Genomic DNA, 24,306 nt, shown 5'->3' on the forward strand with positions numbered 1-24,306 from the left:
GGTTTACATGACTAATCAAAGAAAAAGAGATATATAATTGACAGGTATGTGTTTCTGAACAACGAATGGCACAATCCACCCTCTGATAGTTTTTCTTGGAATATTTTCTTTAGAGTGTTCTTTAGAAAAAGAACTTTGGAAGTTTTGAAAATGCAGAATAATTTATTCTACAGTGAATTCATTCTTTCTTTTCATAGTAAAGTCTGAAAATTCTCAGAGTAATATAAGCAACACTTGCCCAACTCAAATTGTATTATTTTCTACACGCACACACATTCACACACACACAGAGATACACACATAAATAAACAAATACAAATATAAATATAAAAATAACATTACCATGAATCCAGTTGTTCATGGAGCCATTATTATTATTTTGTAGTTATGGATTGATAACAAACAAGCTTATTTGAGAAACTAACTACTCTTAACAAAGAACTATATTTTCAAGTGAAAAGGGGTAACTGGTGTAACAATATTTGTCCTTCTGAAATTTTAGAGATGTAATTTTTTATTTTATACTTTTCATTGTTTCATTTTTGTTTTCCTTTTTGTAAACTCTACATGAAGTAGAAATTAAAGTATATATTTTATTACTATAGCTGTTGTAAGTAATTAAAATATTGCCTGGAAATGTCCTGTGATGGCAATTGGTACTAGCTTACTTTCTCTTGGTATCAAATAAAAAAAGGCAAATGAAAGTGTGAGACATGAATCTTAAAGAAGAAATGCAAACAGGCTCAGGAAACACTTAGAAAACTGCTTTATCATTTCTAATAACACAGTCACTAAATGGCTTTAAAAATGGTACTATCCTAAGCCAAAATTCAGTATCATGTTTAAGATTCAGAAATAAAAGCAGTTGCTAGTACAGTGAATTCATATATTTCTATAAATATTAAGCATATGAAAGCAATATTTATATATAGGTGCACATGTACATATATATATTAAAGTTACCTATGGAGAGAAATAATACAATTTGGTAAAATTCTAAAAAATCATCAAATTTTCAATTTCATATATACACCACAGTAATAATGAAAGAAATTCACTCTACTCTTTATGAAGGAACCATGATAAGTCTGATTTTCTATTATCACTGTTATACCGGGTTAGGTAAGCAAAAATGCAGTTTATCATTTTCTAAGGACCTTATTTCATTCCTCATAATCAATAAAGTTTAATATTCACATAATTCATTAAAGGATCATGGATAAAATTGAAGATGTCTTCATTTTAAACTGTTCTCACCTCTGTTTTCTTTATCTTTTTTCTAAAGAACCTGTTTTTATACTGTGCACAGACCTTAAGACCACACAATATCCTCCACTAAATGTCAATGCCAATTGTTTATAAGGGAAAGAGGATTTGGCATTTTCCAAACACCCTAAATAGTTTTTTACTCTCCACACTTCAGAGATATTGAACTTCAAAAGGATAGTGTCATGGGTTTATGGAGTGAATCATGGCCATTTTAGACTTACAGGGGTTTAATCTAAGAATTTTCAACACAGAAGTAAAACTTTAGTTTTTCTGAGAATAACGTTAATTTTATTTAATTAAACAGTCTAACCAGAAGGAAAAAACTAATTAACAAATTGCAATTGAAATATGGGCTTCTGTCCTAATGACTCAAGGAATAGCCTACTTCATTGTTAGCATCTCATTTCAGTTCTCCTTGGTATTGTGGACCAGACTGTTCTTGTCCATTAGGTACATATACATATTGTTTTCTGAGGCTCACATCCTACACAGGTTGATCAGATAGCTGCAGGTCTCACTGATCACTTTCACCTGAAGGTGCAGGAAGTTTTGCTTCAGGAAATCACACAGGTGGATGTTTCCTTTTTTCATAAATAGTTCATGCAAGTTCAAGAAATTCTGGTTGTAGTCTACTTTCTCCAAGTAGAAAGCACATACCAATGCCTGGAGGCCACAACTACAGTTGTCACTGCTTGATTTGAAGATATCACAGAAGATGATGTAACTGCCTTGATTGATTCTGTTAGAAGAAAGACATGTTGATGTATGACTTCCACTTACATGATTTACACAGGGAAAACCTTTTGAAAAATCCCAAGGTAAGTTTTTGAGGGTCATAGTGAAAGGTCATGAATGGGTAAACATATAAGGCACACAGCTTCAGGTACATGTGACTGCTGACAGCTAATTCAAGGTTGGTAGTAATTCTGTTGCACTTGAGATGGTGCATCAGCCATCACAATTTCTAACACCAAGATGTAGGTAGGGTGAGCAATAAAATGAAAGCTGTATTCGCTCTGGAGCAATAGAAAAAACAACTTCAGTACAGGGTATGGTTGAGTCCTCCAGATGGCCCACAGCGAGGCTACATAATCTCCTAGTGGGCTTTACTGGAAATAAAAAATGGAGACCTGGAAGTGGAAATTATTTGTTGTTTGACTAGGGGCATCTGATGTGGGAAGGTCAGTAATCAGGGATTGGGAATCAGGAACTTTTCTGTGAACAACCCTGAAGAGTCTATTCAAATAGCTTGGCTATTATAACAGTAATGAGTCATATGAACAGATTCTAAATAAATTACGTGGGTCCTTTATTTAAGTAACTCATTAAACATTGCCGAAAAGTTGTGACCAGTCAATATAATATGACAAAGATTTATTTGAATGAGTCCTCTCATCAGTGACTACATATATCTGTACTTATGACACATGATGGAGAAGCAACGGGCTAAAGTAGGTTGGAGTGCAGACAATCCATCAATGTCAGTTCAATCAACAACTCTAGAAAATAACCCAATACTACTGAAAAAACTGTAATTTGCCCTTTTTAGTTTATGTGCTGTAGAAGTGTGCCCTCATTTCTCTAATGAATGTTCTTTGCACCTTTGTGGAAAATTCATTAGCTATGGATGAGCAGATTTACTTCTCGGCTCTCTATTCTGTTTTGCTTGTCTATATATGATTTTCTGATATTTTTAATTACTTCACATGTGTAGTTTGCTTTGAAGTTAGGTAGTATTCCTTTTTTTATATATCAAAGTAACTTGGATTATTTAGTGTTTTTTAAACACTTCCATGCAATTTTTTCCCATTTCTTTAAAGAATGTTAATGAAATTTACATAGGAATTGCAATAGGCTGTTTTGCCATTGTTTTATAATATCTTTAATTTCTTTCATCAATGTTTTATGAATATAATTATGTTTCACATCAGTGTTTTGTTTTATAAATGCCACTATCTATACACATCACCACTTTGATTACATTTTTTCCTGGTTGCTTGGAACTATTGATTTGCTGATTTCTATTTAAAATAATCCACTACTGTCATATAGCAGTGCTCTTAATTTTCATGATTTCTTTGTATACTACATTACTGATGGATTAGTTATTAGGTATACTATGCTTTGACTGAATTGGGGGACATTCTTTTTTATAAATGGTCATTCCATCTGCATGCCTTGACAATTTCATTTCTTCTTTTTCCTATGCAGATACTGTTAATTTTGTACCTGTGTGATGACTATGGTATCAAACACTATGTCGAATAAAAGTGATAAAATAGTCATACTTAGTTTCTTCTAGACTTGACAAAACTCCATAGACAGTTGAATATGAATGAATTTTACTAGATTTAAGTGTGTCCCTTTAATATAAAATTTGTTCGTAATTTTTCCTATAGTATGATAATGAATTTTGCAACACTTTTAGAAATGCCTATGATTCTACTTTTCAGAAATTTTAGGTACTATTACTTTATGCTTACATGTATACTACATGTTTACAATAATGTTTGTCAGATACTTACTACCCCCTATACATACATTCTTAAACTCTGGGAAAGGTTTTAGCTACAAAATTTCACTGTTATTCTATACCATACCTAATGGAAGCTTAACACTAAAATTTATATTTCTTTTCTGCTATTTATTTTTTTAAATTTTGTTTCACATCCCAACCACAGTTCTCCCTCCCTTCCCTCCTCCAATCCGCCTCACTTTCTCCAAGCCTACCCCCATCCACTCCTCCCAAAGGATATTGTCTCCCATGGGGGGTCAACAAAACCTGGCACATTAAGTTGAGGCGGGACCATGCCCCTCCCCTCTGTATTAAGGCTGAGCATCACATTCCACCATATGAAAAGTTTTTCAAAAAGCTAGCTCATGCCCTAGGGATAGATCCTGGTCACACTGACAATTGGGGAGACACTTATATAACTTGGCCTATCTGAGGGTTCCCTGACAGTGCAACCAGGATCTATACATTGGGCATGAGCTAGTTTTTTGGAATTCTTCCCTGAAGCAATCTGGTCCTGGGATTTTGTTGTTGTTGTTATTGGGAAACTTTAAATGACTCTTTCTTTTTCCTTAGTATTTATAGGTATATTTAAATTGTTTATCTTGTCTTGATTCAATTTTGGTATGTGGTACCTATCCAGAAAGTTGTCCATTTATTTTAAATTTTCCAACTTTGGGGAGTACAGGATATTTTATTTAAGACCTAATGATTCTCTGGATTTATTTAGTGTCTATAATTATATACCCCTTTACATTTCTGATTATATTAATTTGGATATTCTCTCTCTGCCTTTTGGTTAGTTTGGATAACAAAAAGGTTTATCTTTCTTGGTGATTTTCTCCAAGAACAAACTCTTTGTTTCATTGATTCTTTTTATTCTTCTCTTTCCTTCTATTTTATTGATTTCAGACATCAAATTTATTATTTCCTTGCATCTGCTCCTCCTGGCTGAGATTGCTTCTTTTGTTCTAGATCTTTCAGGTGTCCTTTTAAGTTGTTAATGTGAGATTTCTTCAACTTCTATACGTAGGCATTCAGTGCTATGAATTTTCCTCTTAGTATTGTTTTCATAGTGTCCCATATGTTTGGGTATGTGGTACATTCATTTTCATTGAATTTTAGGAAGTCTTTAATTTTTTATGTCTTCCTTTATCCAGTAGTGAGTCAGTTGAGCATTATCCAGTTTCCATGAGTTTGTAGGCTTTCTGTAATTTGTGTTGCATTGAATTCTATCTTTAACACACAGTGATCTGATAAGATACAGGAGTTTATTCCAATTTTTTGTATCTGTTGAGATTTGTTTGTTGACCGAGTATGTGGTCAGTTTTAGAGAAGGTTCAACACGTTTCTGAGAAGTAGGTATATTCTTTTGTGTTTGGATGAAATGTTCTATAAATGTCTGTTATGAACTGGGTGATGGTGGCGCACGCCTTTAATCCCAGCACTCAGGAGGCAGAGGCAGGTGGATCTCTGTGAGTTCAAGGCCAGCCTGGTCTACAAGAGCTAGTTCCAGGACAGGAATCAAAAGCTACGGAGAAATCCTGTCTCGAAAATCCAAAAAAGAAGAAAAGAAATGTCTGTTATGACCATTTCAGTCATCACAACTGTTAGTTCCCATGTTTCTCTGTTAATTTTATGTCTGGCAGACTTGTCCATTGGTGAGAGTATGGTGTTGAATTCTCCCGCTATTACATTGTGGAATTAGATGTGCTATTTTAGCTTTAGTATTATTATTTCAACCTATTATTTTAAGCATAAGTGTTCAGAATTGAAATTTTTTTTCTTGATGAATTTTTTTCACTGTTGAATATTCATTGTCCTTCTTCATCTCTTTTTATTGCCTTCATTTTAAAGTCTATTTTGTTAGATGTTAGGATAATTATAGCAGCTTGTTTCTTAGTTCCAGTTGATTGGACATGCTTTCCCAAATCTTTACTCAGAAGTAATGAGGTAACTTTGAAGTTGAGGTGTGTTTCTTATGTGAAGTAGAAGGAAGAATCCTGTTTTCATATTAATTCTTTTAACCTTTGTCTTTTTATAGGGAAATTGAGTTCATTGATGTTAAGGTATATTAATAACCAATGATTGTTAACTCCTGTTACTTTTATGGTGGTAGTGTGGGTGTGTTTCCCTTCTTTAGGATTTGTTGTTATGGGATTATTGATTTCCTGTGTTTTCATGTGTGCTGGTAAATTCCTTGGTTTGGGTTTTCCTTCTAGTGTTGTCTGTAGCTTTGGATTTGTATATAGGTATTATTTTTTATCTGGTTTTGTCATGGAATACCGTGTTTTCTCCATGAAAACTGAAAATTTTGCCAGTTATAATTGTCTGGACTGGCATTTGTGGTCTCTTACTGTCTGCATAACATCTGTCCAGGACCTTCTACCTTTCAGAGTCTCCGTTGAGAGTTTGGGTGCTATTCTGTTAGGTCTGCGTTTACATGTTACTTGGCATTTTTCTTTTCAGCTCTTAATATTCTTATTTTATTCTGTATATTTAGTGTTTTTGTTACTATGTGGTGAGGGGACTTTTTTTAATACAGGCTATGTGCTGTTCTGTAAGCTTCTTGTATCATCATAGACATTTCCTTCTTTAGGTTGAGAAAGTTTTCTTATATGATTTTGTTGAAAATACTGTGCCTTTGAACTGGTAGTCTTCTCTTTCTATCCCTATCATTCTTAGTTTTGGTCATTTCATTATATCTCAGATTACCTGGGTATTTTGTGTTATGACTTTGCTGGTTTTAATGCTTTCTTTGACTGCTGAATCTATTTCTTTTATTGTATCTTCAGTGCTTTAGATTCTTTCTTCCATCTGTTGCATTCTGTCAGTTATGCTTCCATCTGTAGTTCATGTTCATTTACCCAGACTTTCCATTTTCAGTATTCCCTAAGTTCTTGTTTTATTTATTGCCTCTACTTCAATTTTTATGTCTTGAACTGTTTCCTTCACTTGTTTCCTTGCGTTTTCTTGGCTTTCTTTAAGAGATTTACTGATTTCTTCCATTTTTTGTTTTTTATTTCCTCCATTTCTTTAAGGGAATTTTTCATTCCCTCTTTAAAGTTCTCTATCATCTTCATAAAGTTGCTTATATGGTCATTTTCTTCTGCTTCTTCTACATTGGGATGCTCAGGTCTTGCTGTTGTAAAACCACTATGTTCTTGTGGAGCTATATTGCTCTTTAGCTTGTGGAATATATTCTTGGACCGGTGTCTACCAATTTCTTTCTTCAATCTGTGCTAGCAGTGTCTGTGCCACTTGATTTGATCAGAGCAGTCAGTGCCTATTTCTCAGGGAGCCACTCTTGGTCTAATTGGTGCAATTGATGTTTGTGTTTCAGGAAATCCCTGAGGTTGCAGGGGATGAGTGGGTTTGGGTGCTGATTAAAGGGTCCAATGCGGGGATGGAGCAGCCTGCCAACAGGAGCTTTCACTGCTGAGTGTCTTGTGAAGCTGAGATGGTTCGAGGAGAGGCTCAGGGTTTTCCCTGGTGCCTAGGGCCTAGAGATTGGGCTTTCCAGCTAGGGGACCAAACACTCACTTATGTATCCTATCAGTGCAGTCACTGTCTTTATCTCAGGGAGACAGTCTAAGGACAATCAATAAACAAGCATGGGTTATATACTCACATTCAATGAAGAAATTATATGCATGTCTAAATATATAAGTATGGCATTTTTTGCTGCATTGGCTAATATAAAAGTAAATATTTTCAGACTGTCATTTATTAATTCTCTTTAATTTATTTAACACATTTTATATTATGCCAGGTATTTTATAAGTACTAATAATTTTTCTATGAAGTCTTCAAATATGAATTCTCTTGCAGTTGAGAGCTATTAAATATTTCATTTAGTGGATCATCAGAGAACATTCATAGAAAGCCTGGCTATAATTATTGGACGTTGGCAACTTTTATTATTTTTTACATATACATAGACACACACACACACACACACACATATATATATCATGCATACATATGTGTAAATGTATGTATAAATATGAGTACATATATTTTTAATTATGATCAACTATATGACAAATAAAATAACATTTTAGTAAAATTATTTAAAAGTGACATAGCTATCTAAAAACTGTATTACCTCCAGTTTGTTCATTTTATATTATCTTAACACTGAAACTCCTTAAGCTAACTTTTACTATAAATTTTAAATTTATTTCATAAGAATTTCATACATGTTTATAATATATTTTTATAGTATTCACTCGCTCCAAATCCTCTTAGATTATTTTACTATATTCCTTCCTGAGATTCATATCCTGATTTTTCACTTTATTACTCCCTGAATCTCATTAGTGTTGATTAATTTATATGTGCATTTTTATGGTGCCATCACCTGAAGCATGGCCAATCCACCATCCAGCATAAAACTGAACAAAACTGACTCTCTTCTCACCCTAGCAGCCATGAACAGCCAAGTTCCTTAGGTAAGGGTGGGGGCTCCTGTGCCTCTCATTCTTCTGTGCTGGAATATTGACTACGTTGCTTTTGTGAAGATCTTGTTCAGACAACCCCAGCTGTAATGAGTTCATGAGTGTAATGGTTCAAGTCCTTGATATTGATTTTATTGTCATTCATATTTTCCTAAAAAGAAGTTATTTACTAAAGAATAAATAATGTACTGAAGTGAACATTGTAAAAATATGTTTAAATGGAAAATACACGTAGTATTGCTACATCCTCAAGGCACAATTTTAAGTATATCATAACCTGATATTTCAATGGGTATAATTTGCACACATTTCTAGGGTTGCTTTTATACTTTTACTCAATTGAATTTCTTTTATCTCTGGTTAGTAATTCCCATTTCCCCCACTGGCAAGTGTCAGCTCATTCTTTGATCTTTGATTCTAAGACCAAGAGGAGTGGGGAATGTGGGACCCTCACCCCTTATTCTCAAAGAGGCAAGGAGAAATTTCCTAGCAGAATGTTTTCCCAGGAAGATAGTGGCCTTCCCCTCTCCCACTCAGGAGATTCTGAGCACAAGGTCACTTAGCTCAGCCCAGCCAACCACCTGGTACAGGCTGATAAAGATGACCTAACTCAAGAACAGTGGCCTTGCTCTAAGAACAAAGAAAAAGCTGACTTAACAGAATGGGAAGGAGCAAAAGTCCTTGTACCTGTGCCAAAGCATCTTCAAAGATTCTCTTTGTGGTTATACCTTTAAAAGCTTTCCCCACAGAGGAGATACAACTCCTCTATTCCTTGTTATAACAGGGATGGAGATGAGTTCCAAACATGTTTGTATTATGCTGATTAAACCTTGCATATTACAGTCTGGGCCTCTCTGGTGGTCTCTCTCTGGGGGTCGTAATCTGGGCACAACATATGGTGCATTGGCCAGGAACCCCAGAGATTCCACCAGGATGATGGAAGTCAAGAGGTTTATTAGCATTTACCGGTGAGAAAGCACTCTTGGTCTTTTGTGTCTTGTCTCGTTGTCTCTGTCATTTTGTCTTGTCTGACTGACTATGGCTGCTTTGGTTTTGTACCGGTCAACCGATTTGGGATTTTGGTATTGACAGGTGTTCTCTGAAGTGGACACGCTTGTACAGAGACCCTGGAGAAACAAGGGATGCCTTGCCTTCCATTTTTAGACAGGGATGGGAATTCTCCCACTCCCGGGTCATTTCCAGACAGGGACCTTGCTGGCCCTGGGTCATTTCTAGACAGGGGCCTTGCTGACTCCGGGCCATTTCCAGACAGGGATGGGAATTTTCCCACTCCTGGGTCATTTCCAGACAGGGACGGGAATTCTCCAACTCCCGGGTCATTTTCAGACAGGGAGTTTTGCTCCCGGGTCATTAGACAGGGGCTGGCATTCTACTGGCCCTGGGTCATTTGCAGCTACCTCAGAGACAACTGTTTGGGTTTTTCCCACCCCGGTAGAAAATGTCACTATGTGTCTTGTCCCAGGAATTTGTCAAAGTCGTTTTATATTATGTTATGGTAATTGTTGTTTTGTTTTCTTTCTCTCTGGACTTCTATCCTCTAGGGTCCCACAGTAATACTCTTAGACATATACCAAAAAGATGTTCAATCATACCACAAGGACATTTGCTTAACTATGTTCATAGCAGCTTTATTAGTAAAATCCAGATCCTCTAAACAACCTAGATGTCTCTCAATATAATGATAAAGAATATGTAGTACATTTACATGTTAAAACAATGACATCATGAAACCTGCAGACAATTAATGAAACTAGAAAAGGATCATCCTAAGAGAAATAATCCAGACACAGAAAACAAACATGGCTTGTTCTTAATTATAAGTGGGTATTAACTATAAAGTAAAGAATAACCATGCTGCAATCCACAGACTAGAGAGATAGGTAAATAACAGTGATCAAGGAAGCCCTTGGTTATTTCTTGGAAGTTGAAATAGAAGAGCTTTCATGGGTGAACTTTGGTAGGCTGGGAATGTGAACATGAGAGATTAGGTGTGGATGATGAATGGTGTGAGTACTGAAAGAAACAACTGGATAAGGTAGAAAACTAGTGCATGGGAAACTCTCAGGTGTCTGCAAGGATGACTTCAGCTAAGTCTCTTAGCAGTAGGGGATACGTAGCCTGAACTGGTCATCTACTGTTACCAGGCAAATCTTTCAGTGGAGGGATTAGGACACCAGCACAATCACATAGCCTTCAACCATAGTCTGTCCTTTCTATGGGATATCCTGAAGTAAGGGTGGTGCATAGTTGATGAAAGTTTCCAACCAATGACTGTCACAGCCTGAAAGCTATGCCATGAGAAGGAGCTAACGCCTGATACTTCCTGGAGCATGAGGACCTATAATCTAGATAGCCCATAAACCTAGGGTAAAACCAAACACAAGTAGAGAAAAATAGTCAATATAAAGATACCTAATGACATTCTGTTATACCCTTAGAATCGTGTCTAGCCTAATTGGCATAAGAGAGGACTTCCATCAAGTGATGTCAAACAGATGCAGTGACCCACACTCAAACGTTAGGTAGAGATCATGGAATCCTACTGGAGAGGGGGAGGAAGTACTGCAGGAGCTGGAGGCATCAAGTATACTAAGAGAAAATCCACAGAATGAACTAACCTGGGCTCAGAGGATCTTGCAAAGACTGAATCAACAACCAGGGATCCTGCATGGGACTAACCTGGGCACTCTGTATGTATGTGATAGTTTAGCTTGGTCTACTAATGGGACTCCTAGCAGTGGGAGCACGGCTTGAACTTAATGCTTCTGCTTGCTTTGGGAATCTTATTCCTCATACTGGATTGCTTTGCCAAGCTTAACAGAAGGGATGGTGTTTAGTCTTACTGCAACTTATTATTCTATGTATTTTGGAGGGTTTCCAAAGGAGGCCTGCCCTTTTCTGAATAGAAACACAGAAGAAGTGCTTGGGAACATTAAGAGGTGGGAGTAGAGGGAAGAGAATGGGAGGAGAGTAGGGAGGAAAGCTGTGATCTTGATGTAAAATAAATAAAAGAATAATAAATAACATTAAAAAAGAAAGAAATCTGTAAAACCAAAGACAATTTAACAAGCAGTTCTATACAAAGATTTTTTTTTTCACATTCAGTTTACTTAACTACTTATCTATGAAGGCCACATGTATATTTATAAAACACCACAAATCTTATGGAAATCAAACTCAGTACTGGTAATATATTTCATGCCCTAGATATATATTGAGAAAAGTAAAGCTATTCAGCCTAAATGTATATTCAGTGCCCATATATTTGTAATACAGTGAGCTGTATTGTATATTGCTAGCTTTATGTCCATAGTATAGAAAAATATACATGTACAACAATAAAATATTTCCTACAATCAAGACTGTGGTAGTTTGAATGCAAATGTCCTCATTAATCCCACAACCCGATATTCACATAGGGAATGCCACTATTATGAGGTATGGCTTTGTTGGAGTGGATATGACCTTGTTGAGGGAAGAGTATCACTGTGGGGAGGGTCCTTGAGGTTCCACATACTCAGGATACTGCTCAGGAAATCAGTTGATTTCTTTTTACCTGCATGATATAGGAGTCTCAGTTCCAGGACACTTCTACCTGCATGCTTCCATTCTCCATGCTATGATTATAATTCCCTGAACCTCTGAAACTGTAAGTGAACCCCCTGAATTAATTGTATTTTTAATAAGAGTTGCTATGGTCATAGTGTCTCTTCACAAAAATGAAAATCCAAACTAAGAAAAAAACTGATAAAATACAGCCAGAAATACTGGAAATAATTATGCATTGAAATTTCAAGTATACTTATTAAACTGTACTTTTCTTATTATATGATTAAGTGTTTCTAAACTCTGTTCAATGTAAATCTTTGTGCATTGCAACATGATAGAGTGCATTATATGAAATTTTATGAACTCTTTTATGATTGTCATTTTGATTGTGAATATATGGCTCTTATTAAATAATACTTTAGAAATTTTTTGTAAGGCAACTTTAAAAATGTTATAAAAATAAGTACCTGAAATAAATGTTTTTATTAACTTATTCAATCACCATCTCATAGAGCACCATTTTCCTAATTACATTATGGATAAATGTTGCTGGAGCTGATCATTATCTAATAAAATGAGTCAAAGGTTTACATTATGCTAAAGAATAGTTAAGTGAAACATATTTCCAATATGTTTGTCTCTTTAAATCAGCTCACAATTAAAATTATTAAGACAATTTAATACCGTGTTCTAAAGTATTGTTTTAAAATTATATTTGTTATATACTTATCTCTCTATTCTGTATGTATGTATATATACCACATGCATGAAGCTGCCTGCAGGAGCATAAGAGGATGTCAGGAGACATAAATTTGGAATTAAAGTCAGCTGAGGGCTGACTTGAATGTTTGAGTGAAACCCAACCTGGGTTCTCTGCCAAAGCAGCAAAGCTCCTAACCAATAAGTAATCTCCCCACTCCTTCATGTTAGAAATCATTGCTCTGCATAAACGAAAGTCAGTCAATGGTCAATGTGTTTAAGAACTATCCATGCCCCTATATTTTAAGAACTCATATATCTACAAACTGAAGTCCCCCCTTTACATAATTTTACTTACAATGAATATTCTAGCACATAGAAAAAAAGGTATAAATAGCTATATGTTACAGTATCAGCCCTTGTGATTGAAACAATGCAGGATCTCTTTTCCTAGCATACATTTCTTCACTTCAGGCACAGAATGAGTACAATTAGGTTTATGCCTATCTAGGAAATTATACTCAAGACCCAACAATACCACTTTTGGGGTATATACCCAAGGAATTTTTAAGCATACCGAAGGACTTCCATTCCTGCAACTATGACACCTCCTGGCCAATAAAGTTTATTATATTTACAACAATTTACTGAAAACTTATTACAGAGGTAAGTTTATTTGATTAAATAAATAAATAAATTTAAAAATTTTATAATGGCAGACAATATCACATATGTTTGCATACTCAGGATTCCCCAAAATAATACTAAGATGAATGCAATAAATATATATGCACAGCACCTGACACAGACCTGTGCCAACTTCATGCTTGCTGCTTCAGTCACTCTGAGTGCATATGAGCCTGGTTCAAATGATTTAAAGGACCTTGTTCTCTCTGTTGTCCTCCATCTCCTCTAGCTCTTATGCTCTTTCTTCTTGCTGTTCCACAGGGTTCCCTGAGCTCAGAGTGGAGAACTTTTATGAAAGAATCCCATCAAGAACTGTGTGTTCCAAGGACTCTCTCACTAAATAATGTCTGCCTGTTTGTCTCATCATCTGTTCCCTTATTCTGCAGGAGGAAGATTCTGTGATGATGATTGATTAATATACTGATCTACTAGTACAACAGACAATCCCTAAGAGCCATTTTATTTTATTTTTAGTCGAGTAGTGTTTGGTTTCACCCCAGGTGTCTAAATTACCTAGTCTGTGGTTGCTGGTCAACAGAGTATAGGTATAGGTTACAATCCAGTGAGTATGTCCTTAGTGAAGTCAGACATTGTTTGGTCATCCTCACAAGTTCTGTGCCATCATTATCCCAGTACATCTTGAATGCCAAACAGTTTGAAGGGCAAAGGCTTTTTGACTGGTTTGGTGTTTATTCTTCTCTTTTGGTGGTTTGCGGAGTACCTTGCCACAACAAACATACCAGAAGGTATAATGTGAAGGTGTCTTGTAGGAACTAGCTCAACTTCTCTACTTTAATTTGGGTGTTGTAGGTATTGTCCTTGGCAAATCTGCAGAGATCTAACAATTGTCTTAGCAATAGAGTGGGTTGTTTGAAGATTTTCATGAGATCCCCTTGGCCAACAGTTCCATTGAATGCAATCCAGTACCACTTCTGGATTCTTGATGATGAGATGACCAGTTGGGACTCTGTCTCCATCATTATTTGGAGACCACATTAAGATCATGTCATGTATTTTAGGAAGTTTCCATTGCACTAGGATTCATATAATGGTAGTTTGAATGTAATTGGCCCTCAAAAACTTATAAAGTATAACTTTGTTGGAATAGGCATTACCTTTTTGGAGGAAGTGTGCCACTGTGGTTAAAAGTTTTTAAATTTTCTATCCTCAAGATACCTTCCAGTGTCACAATTCAACTCCTGTTTCCTGGATATAGAGAAGAGCCAGGACCATGTATACATACATTCTGCCCTATGCCCTATAATGGACTCACCTCAATATTTTCCTTTTTAAGAATTTCCGTGGCTTGCCACAGTGGGGTACCTGGGAGGGGGCAAGGTTATAGGAAAAGGCAGATTAAGAGAAATGAAAACAGAAACAAAGGCTAGACTGTGAGGACTGAAGGTGAATACTAAACAGCCCAAAGTTTGCTTGTTTGTTTGTTTGTTTATTTATTTATTTCTCAGCCACCGGATATACTAATTACAGTCAAAAGGTAGAAAAAAAAAGAGCAGGGGCAGAGGAGACAGCGCCACAGTCGTCGCCAGCTCGGGGGTGTCTGGCTCTTTTCTCTCCGCCTTAAATTCGGGCGTCTTTTATGAATAATCAAAAGCAGCAAAAACCAACGCTATCAGGCCAGCGTTTTAAAATCAGAAAAAGAGATGAAAAAGAGAGGTTTGACCCTACTCAGTTTCAAGACTGCATTATTCAAGGCTTAAGTGAAACTGGTACTGACTTGGAAGCAGTAGCTAAGTTTCTTGATGCTTCTGGAGCAAAACTTGACTACCGCCGCTATGCAGAAACACTCTTCGACATCCTGGTGGCTGGCGGAATGCTGGCCCCAGGTGGTACACTGGCAGACGACATGATGCACACAAATGTCTGCGTGTTCGCAGCACAAGAAAACCTCGAGACCATGCAAGCATTTGCTCAGGTTTTTAACAAGTTAATAAGGCGCTACAAATACCTGGAGAAAGGTTTTGAGGACGAAGTTAAAAAGTTACTGCTCTTCCTGAAGGGGTTTTCAGAGTCGGAGAGAAACAAGCTCGCCATGTTGACTGGGGTTCTACTGGCTAATGGGACCCTTAATGTATCCATTCTTAACAGCCTTTATAATGAGAATCTGGTTAAAGAAGGGGTTTCAGCAGCATTTGCTGTAAAGCTCTTCAAATCATGGATAAATGAAAAAGACATCAATGCAGTTGCTGCAAGTCTCCGGAAAGTCAGCATGGACAACAGACTGATAGAGCTGTTCCCTGGCAATAAGCAGAGCTTTGAGCACTTCACCAAGTATTTCACCAAGGCAGGCTTGAAAGAGCTGTCGGAGTACGTCAGCAACCAGCAAACCATCGGGGAGCAGAAGCAGCTCCAGAAAGAACTTCAGGAGCAGATGTCCCGTGGGGATCCATTCAAGGACATAATTTTGTATGTCAAGGAGGAGATGAAAAAAAAATAACATCCCAGAACCAGTCGTCATTGGGATAGTCTGGTCGAGTGTGATGAGCACCGTCGAGTGGAACAAAAAAGAGGAGCTTGTCGCAGAACAAGCCATCAAGCACTTGAAGCAATACAGCCCTCTGCTCGCTGCCTTTACCATGCAGGGTCAGTCTGAGCTGACCCTGTTACTGAAGATTCAGGAGTACTGCTATGACAACATTCACTTCATGAAAGCCTTCCAGAAAATAGTGGTGCTCTTTTATAAAGCTGAAGTCCTGAGTGAAGAGCCCATTCTCAAGTGGTATAAAGACGCACACGTTGCAAAGGGGAAAACTGTCTTCCTTGAGCAGATGAAGAAGTTTGTAGAATGGCTCAAAAATGCTGAAGAGGAGTCTGAGTCTGAAGTTGAAGAATGTGACTGAATTTTGAGACAACATCCTCAGTAAAGCAAACAGTTGTAGATAAAATGTCATGTCTCATGTGTCCTGGTTCTTACATCTTCCTACCTTCTTATATCAAGCAATATATAAGGGCTATCATGGCAATTTTTATTTTAACTTTTTATGGTTCCTGGAAATGGTGGGTTTGGTTTCTGAAGCCGTGTGTAAGGAGCTGCAGGGCTGTAGAGTTGAACCTGATGTCAGTTACCTTCTACCTCCTGTCTTTTCTACTGTAATGATGTGATGTAAGGCCTTCCGCAGTGAGCAGTTCACTTTATTCTCCGGGTTTTTTATAGAAACAGTTTTCGAGATATGATTTGGTTAAAAATAATTTGTTACAAAAATTCTGTTTGCAAATTAAACTGTAAAAGTATCCAAAGTCACTCACCAAGGCCAGCTGGTCTGGGTCTGGAAAAGCATGGGATAAAACCGGACTCGCAGAACATAGCGGACAATGAGGACTACTGAGAACTCAAGAACAATGGCAATGGGTTTTTGGTCCTGCTGCACGTACTGGCTTGGTGGGAGCCTAGGCAGTTTGGATGCTCACCTTAATAGAACTGGATGGAGGTGGGTGGTCCTTGGACTTCCCACAGGGCAGGGAACCCTGATTGCTCTTTGGGCTGACGAGGGAGGGGACTTGATTGGGGGAGGGGGAGGGAAATGGGAGGCCCTGGCGGGGAGGAGGCAGAAATCTTTAATAAATAAATTAATTAATTAATTAAAAAAAAGAAAAAAAGTATTCAAAGTCTCAAAAGGCAATGATTTGTGTGATAATTTAGTATGTCCAGAGCCCTGCTTATCATTAAAGATCCTGTAGACAGTTGAGTCCGTAACGTGAATCCTGAGTGTTTAGGCCTTTGGTTCTATATGAGCATTTTATTGTCCTTTTAGCCCAGATGTTGTGTGCCATGGAGAGCAAACCTGAATTTGAGAACTCACACATGGCAGACGGAGGAAGAAGGCTGAGCTTTTTCCTAGTGCATCTTTGCAGGCGGAGCGGATAAAGTCCATGCTCTTCACGCCAGCTTTCTGCTCAGGACACAGCTGAGTACCGTGTGAGGAAAGGGACCCAAAGGAAGCTGGTCATTGACCAGGATCTAAACACGACTCCTCACCTGGAGCAAAGGTGAAAGGCGTCACAGCCGTCTCCCACCTGACTGTATGGCCTGGCTTTCTTTGCTATCGTCAAACACCTAGTAACACCCTAGTTGCCATTTTTTTTAATTGCCATGAGCCAAATACTTTCTTTAAATGATTAATTCATTTATTTTAATGGCTGCCTTTTTCATTGCTTTTCTTTTTGCTATTCATCTGTAGTTGGTAGGGGGAAAGACTAAAGGTGAACATTTTGAGTTTTTTAATTGGTAAAAGAAAATAGACTAGAATAATGCCACCAGAGACTAAGTGAAAATTGCCCATTTTTGAAGATGCCATTCTTAGAAGCCAATAATTTGGTATTTAAAGCTTATCTTGAGAGAATACCCTGTAATATAATTTGAAATAAAGGTATAGTAGCCTTGAGAACATTGTAGCAGAATCATTGATGGTGGGGTGAATTTGTAAAATGAATGAAGTTCCGTGTCAGGAAAATGTATTCACTAGATTCTGTGTAGTCATCTGCTGTTCCTTTGTAATTTGTAGTCCTAAAAATTAATTTTTTAAATAAAGTCCATCCTTACATTTTAAAAAAAGAAAAGAAAAGAAAAGAAAAAAGACCAGATGGTCAGCTAACCACCTTTCCGCACTGTCCTATAGAGGAAGCTCAAGCAGGAGCACTATCTAATTCAGATAAGCAGTTTCTAATCTCTAAGGACTAGTGCCTCTTGATAGCATGCACCAGTCCAAATCTTAATAGATAATGTGTTCTTTCTCTTGGGCAAAAATGTTCTTTCCCAAGGGCTTAATCAGAACTTCTTCACAGTCCTCAAGGATATTTGTTGCAAGCAGAACAGACAATCTTGAATTCAAATGACTTCTCTAAGTCAGTATTGTCTCTAGATGGAAGCAAAGACATGTGTGGGTTACCACAGTGGTCATGGTGTCCCTTCACAGCAATAGAAACCATTAAGTAAAACACAAATCATCATTCCAAACCCTCACAAGTTTATCTATCTCTCTGAAAATCCCCTCCCTCTATTCTATCTCCTCTCCTACCACCTGCTCCTTCAGTTGCAGTCCTCAGCAGCCATAAAATCTATTTTATTTCCTCCTCCCAGGAGATCCATTTGTCTCCCCTAGCCCCTTTGTCTATACCGAGCTTCACTGAACCTATAAATTCCATTATGGTTATCATTTCTTTAATGACTAATATCCACAAATAACTGAATATATCATCATATTTATCTTTCTGAGTCTGAGCATTGCTACACTCTGGATGATTTTTTTCTAGTTAATTCCATTTGCCTAGAAGTTTTATTATGTCATTGTTTAGGAGCTGAATAATAAACCACTGTGAAAATGTAACACAATTTCTCTATTCATTCTTCTGGTGAGGAACATCTAGGTTGTTTCCATTTTCTGGATAGTAGGAATACAACAACATTGAGCACGTTTGAGCAAATTTCTTTTTGGTAGGACAAAGAAGCATCCTATGGGTAAATACCCAATAGTCGTATAGTTGTATACCCAGTTTTAATCCATAGTGGTCTGATAAGATGCAGAGAGTAATTTAAATTGTCTTGCATCTGTTGAAGCTTTCTTTGTGTTCAAGTATGTGATCAGTTTTGCAGTAAAATGTTCCCTACGTCACTCTTGCATCCATTTGGTTTATAACGTATGTGTGCTACAACATTTCTTTATGTATTTTTACCTGAATGACCTGTCCATTGTTAAGAAGAGGATAATGAAGTCTCCCACTATCAGTTGGTGAGGGTCAATAAGTGATTTAAACAGTATTAGTATTTCTTTTACAAACATGGGAAACATTGTGCTTGGGGCAAAGATGTTAAGAACTAAAATGTCATCTTTGTGATTTTTTTATTTGATGAGTATGAAGTGTCCTTCTCTACATCTTTTGACTTGTTTTTCTATGAATTATATTGTCTCTTAGGTCTATCTATTAGAAATATTTTTCAGTCCTTTATCATGAGGTAGGGTCTATCTTGGATGTTAAGAGGTTCTTGCATGTTCCTGTTTTCTTTTAGCTTCCATTCTGTTGAGATCTTTTTACTGGGGAATTGAGACCATTGTTATTGAGAGATTTTGATGACCAATTGTTGATTTCTGTTATTTTGTAATTGTTATTGGTGATGCTGTATTTGATACCCTTTTGAATTTGTATGTTTGTGATTATCTGTTTACTTGTTTTCATGATTTTAATTCACCTCAATAGATTGAAGTTTTCCTACTAGCACTTTTGTTGAGCTTAATTGCTAGACACATATTGTATAAATTTGACTTTATCATGTAATATTTTATTACATATATGTTGATTGAAACTTTTTCTATGTATAGCAATATGAGCTGGCCTCTGTGGTGTCTTAGAGTCTCAGTACATTTTTCAGCTCCTTTTGTATTTTAGCATCTCCATTAAGAAACAAAGTGTAAGTTTAATAGGTCTACCTTTATATGTTATTATTTTTCATAGCAGATTTTAGTATTTTTTGTTCAGTATCTTTAGTGCTTGATTAATATGATGCAAGAGGATTTTCAGTTTTGTTCCAATCTATTTGGTGATTTGTATGCTTCTTGTACCTTTATAGGCTTCCTGTTCTTTAGGTTAGGACAATTTTCTTCTATAATTTTGTAGAAAATATTTTCTGGGTCTTTGAGAACATATTTTCCTTCATATACTCACATTATTCTTTTTTTTTTTTTTTACATGGCGTGTCAGATTTCCTTGGTGTTTTCTGTCAGCGACTTATTAGATTTAATATTTACTTTGAGCAATATATCCATTTCTTCTATTGTATCTTCATCATCTGATATTCTCTCTTCCATCATTTATATTGTGTTCATGTATCTTGACTCTGAAAAGTTTCTAAATTTTCCATCTCAAGACTTCCTTCAATTTCAATTCTTTTATTGGTTCTGTTTTCATTTTCAGGTGTTGAACACTTTTATTCCTTTCCTTAAGCTGTTTGTTTGTGTTTTCCTGGGTTTCTCTAAGGGATTTGGTTATTTCTTTTTTAAAGACCTCCATCATAGATATAGAGGAAGTTTTAAGTTCTTTTTCTTCTGCTTCAGCTATGTTGGCTTATTTAGGGCCTTCTATGGTAGGATAGTTGGGTTCCAGTAGATACATATTGTCCTGATTTTTATTTCTTGGGTTTCTATGCCGTCTTTATGCCCCTGTGATTGGGATAATTATAGATCCAGGTGCTGACTTATGAATTTGTCTTTGTTGGGTGGGTGTTTTTTCCCTTTGTTTCTGTTTCCTCTATGCATTTTCAGAAAATGTGATGGCTGTGTATTGCCTGATAGGCATTTTTATTTGGGCCTGAAGGCTATGGCTACTGGAGGTTCCAGGTAAAATATGTTTCTGGGTATAGTAAGATGACATTTAGAAATGATAATAGGCAAACTTTCTTTTCTTTTCTTTTCTTTTCTTTTTTTTTTTTTTTTTTTTTTTTTGATTTTTGAGACAGGGTTTCTCTGTAGTTTTTGGTGCCTGTCCTGGAACTAGCTCTTGTAGACCAGGCTGGCCTCGAACTCACAGAGATCCTCCTGCCTCTGCCTCCCGAGTGCTGGGATTAAAGGCATGCACCACCACCGCCCGGCTTAGGCAAACTTTCTGAAAGGGTTTACAGGAGGGAAGAGATCAGTGTTCCATGAAGAACTACTTATTCTGCCTCATTGGAATATGGGATGACAGTAAAGAGAAGTCATACAAACTGGTCTTCTATAGCTTTAATATGAGTCTAGGGTAATGGATCTAAAGGAACACAGAGAGAAGTGAATGTCTATAAAGTTCCTATCTGATTTTTTTCTATAAAAATCCTATCTGCTTTTTTGCCAGAGGCAGTCTGTGGGTTCACAGGAATTTGTTTGATGGAGTTGGGCCTGGAATAAAACAAGTGGGCAGAGAGAGAATAGTAGAGTAAGGTCAATAACATTCACAGGAGATGTGGGCAGTGAGGGAAATAAGGGCTGTAGCAGGTTCGCAGGTGTCCAGGAATATGTCCCCAGCTGGTACCTTGGGCAACTAAGGAGAGGGAACCTGAAATGACCCTATCCTATACTGATGAATATCTTGCATATCACCTTAGAACCTTCATCTGGCGATGGATCGAGGTAGAGACAGAGTCTCAATTTGGAGCAACGGTCTGAGCTCTTAAGGTCCAAATGAGGAGCAGAAGGAGGGAGAACATGAGCAAAAAATCAGGACCACGAGGGATGCACCCACCCACTGTGACAGTGGAACTGATTTATTGGGAGCCCACCAAGGCCAGCTGGTCTGGGACTGAATAAGCATGGGTTGATTCCGGACTCTCTGAGCATGGCGGTCAATGAAGACTGATGAGAAGCCAAGGACAATGGCACTAGGTTTCGATCCTAATACATGAACTGGCTTTGTGGGAGCTTAGCCTGTTTAGATGCTCACCTTCCTGGACGTAGATAGAAGGACCTTGGTCTTCCCGCAGGGCAGGGAATTTGGACTGCTCTTCAGTATCGAGAGGGAGGGGGAATGGAGTGGGGGGAGGAGAAGAGGAGTGGGGATAGGGGGAGGGAAGTGGGGGGAGGGGGCAATATTTGGGAGGAGGGGAGGGAAATGGGAAACGGGGAGCAGGTGGAAATTTTAATTAAAAAAGAATAAAAAAAAGAGATAAGGATTAGACTGAGAGATTGGGTTTGCAGGAGAGTAGGGTTTCATGAAGGTCTTCAATTAGTTTACCTCTTCATCTGGTGTGTTCAAAAGAATGGCTGTTGGTGATGGAGGCTGGCCAGTGAGATGAGTTGGGGGAAGGGAAGTTGGAGGAGAAAATCTTTGTGATCTATTGGGGATGGCATAAGTGAGTAAAGATAGACCAGAGCAGGTTTTCTACTAAAGAACTCAGGATGAGACTGGAGTTTTGGGGATCTATAGGAACAGAATGAGGGTTGAGAAATCTGCCTTAAGCCTCTGTTTGGCCTGGAAGGTGGGGCCAATGGGTTAGTAGGGGATTTCTGCTGGGATTTAAAACTGGTACAAAGAAAAGTTTTGGGGGAGGGAGCATATAAATGGAAGATCTGTGGGATACACAGCATATGGGAATAGGGGCAGGGAAGCCTGCCACAGGTGTTCTGTTATAGAAATGGAGATAAGACTTCATGATTGGATCTGGAGGTTCCATCAATTTATGATGACCAGCTCCAGATAGCTAATAGAAATGCAACTATTTTACTTTTTTATTTTTTACTTTTTGAAATCTCGATACATGCATATAACATAGCTTGGCTACAAGCATACCCCATGGCCTCCTGCCATCTGCCCTTCATTACCCTCTCCAACATATCTTAGATCTTCCTTTTAACTCCACGAATTTTTTATTAATACTTACTTTTCTGGCTAAGGTTCTATTTTAGAATTGAAAGAAGTTGGGTTACATTGTTCCTCTGATCTTGCAGAATAGATATGTGTTTCCATGTATATATCTTGATCAAAAGTACCTGTGATGGATGAGTCTAAGTCTTATATTTTATTCTATTTATATTTCTTGGTTCACATTTTCCAGAATAATTTGAAATTGAGAAAAACACAGATTACAGTGATTTAAAAATATGGCTAGGTTTCTTATCTCCCAGGCTGAAAATAAGTTTTAATATGAAAAAGGTACTTATTTATCTCAAAACTGTTTCATTTTTGGTTCACATGTATTCATTATGCAAAATTGCAGGAATCAGTGTTATATTTCAACAAATATATAGAGTGCATTGGAATACAGAATAACATTACTTATCCATCTCCCCAACTCAGTTCTCATTACATTTAATTATATATTCAGATTGTATTCAGATTTAAAGTGTCTTTAGCTTCCATACCAAGGAAAGAACATGTGGTATTAGTCTTTCTATTTTTTCCTTCTCTCTTCTTCTCTCTCTCTTACCCTTCTGTCATTATACTGGAATCTTAAAAATTAAAATAATTTTAATTTTTTAAATACACTGTATACATTGTATTTGTACTATATTCTCCTTTATCATACCTTCCAATTTCTCACCTTTTCCTTACATTTTTCATGCTTGTACTATTTTATGAATCTATATAAACCCTAAAGCCACAAATAAGAAAGCACATATTTTTCTCCCAAGATATACCTCTCTTGGGAATTTACCTAAAGGATTTCTAGTCAATATATCACAGAGATACTGAATGTCTGTGTTTATTTTATCTCCAATGAAACTAAATTATAGAATTAGCCTTGGTGTCTGTATTAGTCAGGGCTCCCTAGAGTACTTATAGAATAAATTTGTTTATATAGAAAGTGGTTTATTAGAATGACTTACAGGAAGTAGTACAACTAATCGAATCATAGTTGCCTGGGAATGGAAAAATACAAGAATCCAGAAGTTGCTCAGTCCATGAGTTTGGATGTCTCAACTGGTCTTCAGTATACATTGAAATCGCAAGAAAGTATGTGATAATGTGTGTGAAGGAATAAACTTGTTAGCAAGGCAATGGCAAGTAGTTAAAAAGCAAATTATTCTTCCATGTCCTCATATAGTCTTAGAGCAGAAGATGTGGCTCACATTAGATTTGGATTAATAGCCAATTGCTTTCCCAACTCAAAAATCTGGATTACAGACTTGTCTTCTTACCTCGGATATTTTAGTTAGAAGTGTATCTTCCTACTTCTAATTAATCAAACTTCTTCATAGGTGTGCCCTCGATTTTGGAGGTTTAGTTTTAGATGTGATGTAGTAAAGTTGACAACCAAGAATAGCTGTCCCTGTGAGTAAAAACAAAGGGAAATATGCTACCTACACAATGGATTTCTTTTCAGGCATAAAAATGAAATCTTTTAATTTACAAACAAAAAAGCAACTGTAAATAATTATAATAAGCATATTATTTTACTTAATGTTTCCCACTTATTTTGTACTTCAAGTGATAGAATTATGTTCATTTTTATGGAAGAATAATGTTTTGTTACCTATGCATACACTGCATTTTATCTACTCATTCAAAAGCACCTAGGTTAAGTTCATATTTTACTACTTATTATGAATAGTGCTGCAGTAAATATAGACATGAAGCTCTCTCTTCGAAATATTGATTTATCAATTTCATTTCTTTTAGATACTTACCCAG

The 24,306-nt window shown here is 36.8% G+C and overlaps 1 protein-coding gene across 1 annotated transcript; it reads left to right on the top strand.

The window, feature by feature from the left end:
• Window positions 1–14,733: 14,733 nt before the first annotated feature.
• On the top strand, window positions 14,734–16,080 carry LOC130867851 (eIF5-mimic protein 2-like). Its single transcript, XM_057760054.1, is given in 2 exon segments — window positions 14,734–15,640; window positions 15,642–16,080. Coding segments are annotated over 2 exon segments (1,260 nt in total). The 5' UTR covers window positions 14,734–14,794; the 3' UTR covers window positions 16,056–16,080.
• The last annotated feature ends 8,226 nt before the right edge of the window (window positions 16,081–24,306 follow it).

The sequence above is a fragment of the Chionomys nivalis genome, chromosome X, assembly GCF_950005125.1.
Source record: "Chionomys nivalis chromosome X, mChiNiv1.1, whole genome shotgun sequence".
NCBI lineage: Eukaryota > Metazoa > Chordata > Mammalia > Rodentia > Cricetidae > Chionomys > Chionomys nivalis.